The following is a 3,242-nucleotide window of genomic DNA, read 5'->3' on the forward strand; positions in this document are numbered from 1 at the left end:
AAGGCATACGGATGAAGCCGAAGCTGAGCACGAAGGGAATGGCGGCCGTCCAGGACACGACCCAGGCCAGCAGGACGATCAGAACGTTGTTTCTGGTGGTGAAGACGGCCTTGTAGGTGGATCTGGGCTTGGTGATGAGCATGTAGCGGTGGAAAGCGATGAGCGCCATGCAGGACAGCGAGGTGAACTTGTTGGAGATGCCGATGGTGGCAAGTGCGGCACATAAGCCAGGGTGGAACGGAACCCGGTAGGTGATAACAGTGTACACGCCGAACGGCAGATAGACTGCCGTCTCCAGGAGGTCTCCCGCCGCCAGATTCACCACGAACCAGCTGGTGGCAGTTCGGAGCCTTTTGTTAAACCCCACAGCGAAGATGACGGTTCCGTTCAGCGTGGTTCCCACCACGGCCAGAAGACCCAGGACCATCGCCACGCCAACAATGAAACCCTGCGTTGGTTGGAGGGAAGCCGGCGTGGGGACAGCAGTGACCGTGCTGTCGTTGGAGCTAGAAAACGTGCTGTTGTACATCTCGGTACAGATCGTGCTGTTGTTAGAGTATAGGAACATTCCATCGTTGTCTGTGACATTCACAGCGTAGGTCAAATTATCTAGGACCATATCTACATCCATGTTTGCCTGGCTGCAGTAAAACAAGCGAAATCCAATGAGAATTTGCCAGTAGCAGACTCTACAAATAGAAAGAAATGATACTATCATATTTTGCTTTTACTCTTTAATGCTTTATCTGCACTTTATACATTGATTTTGTATATATATATATATATAATGGTCGTTTTATCACTTTGTTGTTCCTCACTGAAATTCACCTTATCAGCCTGTCACAACAAAAGAAATATAACGTTTATAAGGAATGATTCATTTTAGAAAAGATACGCAATGTTTCTGTCTTTGAACAAAATATGGGCAACTTAAATATATATCACTATTCTTACATTAATTATCCATTCATTGCCTATTTGTGAACTAAATTTACGTACGATAAACTTCCACTTACGTATGATCCAGGTTTCGGCAGCCGTTCGTAGAATGCCCGACGTAGGAGAGGTCAATGTGGAAATGAGTGGATAGGGATCTTAACCGTTCAGATCACTGTTTGATCAGCAGACTTTAGACCAATCTCTGGAGTTCCTAGGCGCAAACTCCGCCCTTCAAATTGACTCGAAACCTTTGCGATTGGTCGGGGAGTATTTGTGCAACTTCGATTTTTTTTATAATGATCGGAAAAGTATCGGTTTAAGACGATTATAATAGTGTTTTGTAAGGTGCTTTACTAGGATGGATTTGGACAGAGGATTATTGACTCGATGATCGGCTCATTCGCTAGCAACTAAGGATTGGAAGAGATAAGCATGATGATCCAAGACCTAAGCGATTATACACAATCGGATCACACACATTATGGAATAAAAAAGTTTACAAACCTGAAGCAAAAGAGACGGAAGGCTTCCATTTTCACTCTATTCTTTAAAGTATAGGCTTTGGTGACGATGCCGCATCAAACAGAGCCCGTTTTGTATGGAATGTTAATTGACAGCATATAGACGCTACTTATGATGATGACACAGTTGTCTGCTATGTAACGTAATTCTACGTTTACCTTGTGTGTTGTTATGTAACACTGGTTCACCTTTATTCGCTGGGTAACCTACATCCGTTGTCTTGAAAACAGGAATTTTTGGAAATATCAAGTCGACGGACGCTTGTTTAAAGCTGCAATATCTTCAAAATGTTGCAGTTTGAAACTGCCATCCGTCGAAGTGATATCCCAAAATATCCTGCTTTTTAACAAACCGAATGTAAGTTACCGGCGGATAAAGGTGACCCAGCGTTACATCTATCTATCTATCTAGGGACGCTACGTAGTCCCCTTAATGTTACACTTATAGATACATTTGTCCAATGGCAATAGTTGAGAAATACACCTTTTGAAAGTTTGGATTTCATTTTGAATTTAAAACTTCTGAGGGTACTGTATAGATGATACAATAAAGATGGATTGACTGAATTACGTTCTGCTATATTATTGGATGATAAATGACAGGAGTTGGGTGATGAATGTATACCCTGCCGTACGCCGGGTGGAGAATGTCTTGATTAATAGTTTCAGAGGAACTCGTTCGATAGTAGGGATAAGAAGTTGGCATTGCAAAAAAATCCTTATGTATCATCAACTGACGTATTGATATCTGGTAGTTGCTGACAGTGCAATGTACTTACATCTGACAAGATAAAAGAACAGGCTATTAACAGGTTCCCGAATGTATAAAATGTTGAGATTTAAACTACAATAGTAGTATTGCGAAGGCATGTGACAAGAGCTCATGTGTATATAGCTACATGTACTAATGTCAACGCAAGTTTAATGAGAAATATCACTTCTCTCGTTAACAAATGCTGAGTCATAATAAGTCGCTTGCTTAATTGGTTACAACTAACGTTTTCAGTACGCGTGAACAATATATGACAGTCTTCTAGTCTTACATAACTAAGAGAACAGCGAGCGTTGTGTAGTTTGACGTTGGATTTATCTATTCTGTGTTATAAGAAGATCTGTGGCCGCAGATAGGATAAATCTTTAATATCGGTTTTGGCGGAAGCACTAGACGGGATCAAAGTTGGATGAGCCTAGCTTGGACACAAATCGGATATAGCCCAAAGCATTACGGACAAGATTTCCAGTTCTATCCGGCCCTTTTGAAATCTCCATCGGTCTTTTCTCTTTCATCTATGATACATGCAGTTTTGTTGTAGCTACCGGGATCTGAGCTAGTTTCCTGGTCTTACTGTATTATTCAGTGCACTCGTGGCAAGTAAAATGATTTTCCTTTGGGTAAGTTTGATGTAGCATATACATAGAATCGTTCATATGTCGGAGATATGCGAAGAATAATTTTCATAGGGAAGAAGGAAATATTTCTTCATGCCTTGAATATGGTGCCGATTAAGGGTGGGTATCGTTTTTTTCTTAAAAAAACGGACCTGAAAAAAATCGGTGGCATTCCACTCCGGAAGCTCGAGTGTTTTTTTCTAATTCTGATAGATGATAGTTTTGGGGATACAAAATGCAATCCGACTTTTCGCAAAGTTACCTCATTTGTCTTTTCGACAAGTTTTAAATCTTAGTATCCCATACGAATCCGCGACTAACAGACATTTTGAAAGGTACTTTGAAAATTCCGACCCTTGAAATACAGAGATTTGGTCACTTTTTATGGACCAC

The 3,242-nt window shown here is 41.1% G+C and overlaps 1 protein-coding gene across 1 annotated transcript in view; it reads right to left on the bottom strand.

The window, feature by feature from the left end:
* The window catches only part of LOC118408751 (histamine H2 receptor-like), a 1,067-nt gene extending 436 nt beyond the window's left edge, over nt 1-631 (bottom strand). The window contains exon 1 of the mRNA XM_035809610.1: nt 10-631. Coding sequence (XP_035665503.1) covers nt 10-631 — 622 coding nt within the window. The remainder of the gene's footprint in view (nt 1-9) is intronic.
* Nucleotides 632-3,242: the final 2,611 nt, after the last annotated feature.

Source organism: Branchiostoma floridae, unplaced genomic scaffold, assembly GCF_000003815.2.
Source record: "Branchiostoma floridae strain S238N-H82 unplaced genomic scaffold, Bfl_VNyyK Sc7u5tJ_378, whole genome shotgun sequence".
NCBI lineage: Eukaryota > Metazoa > Chordata > Leptocardii > Amphioxiformes > Branchiostomatidae > Branchiostoma > Branchiostoma floridae.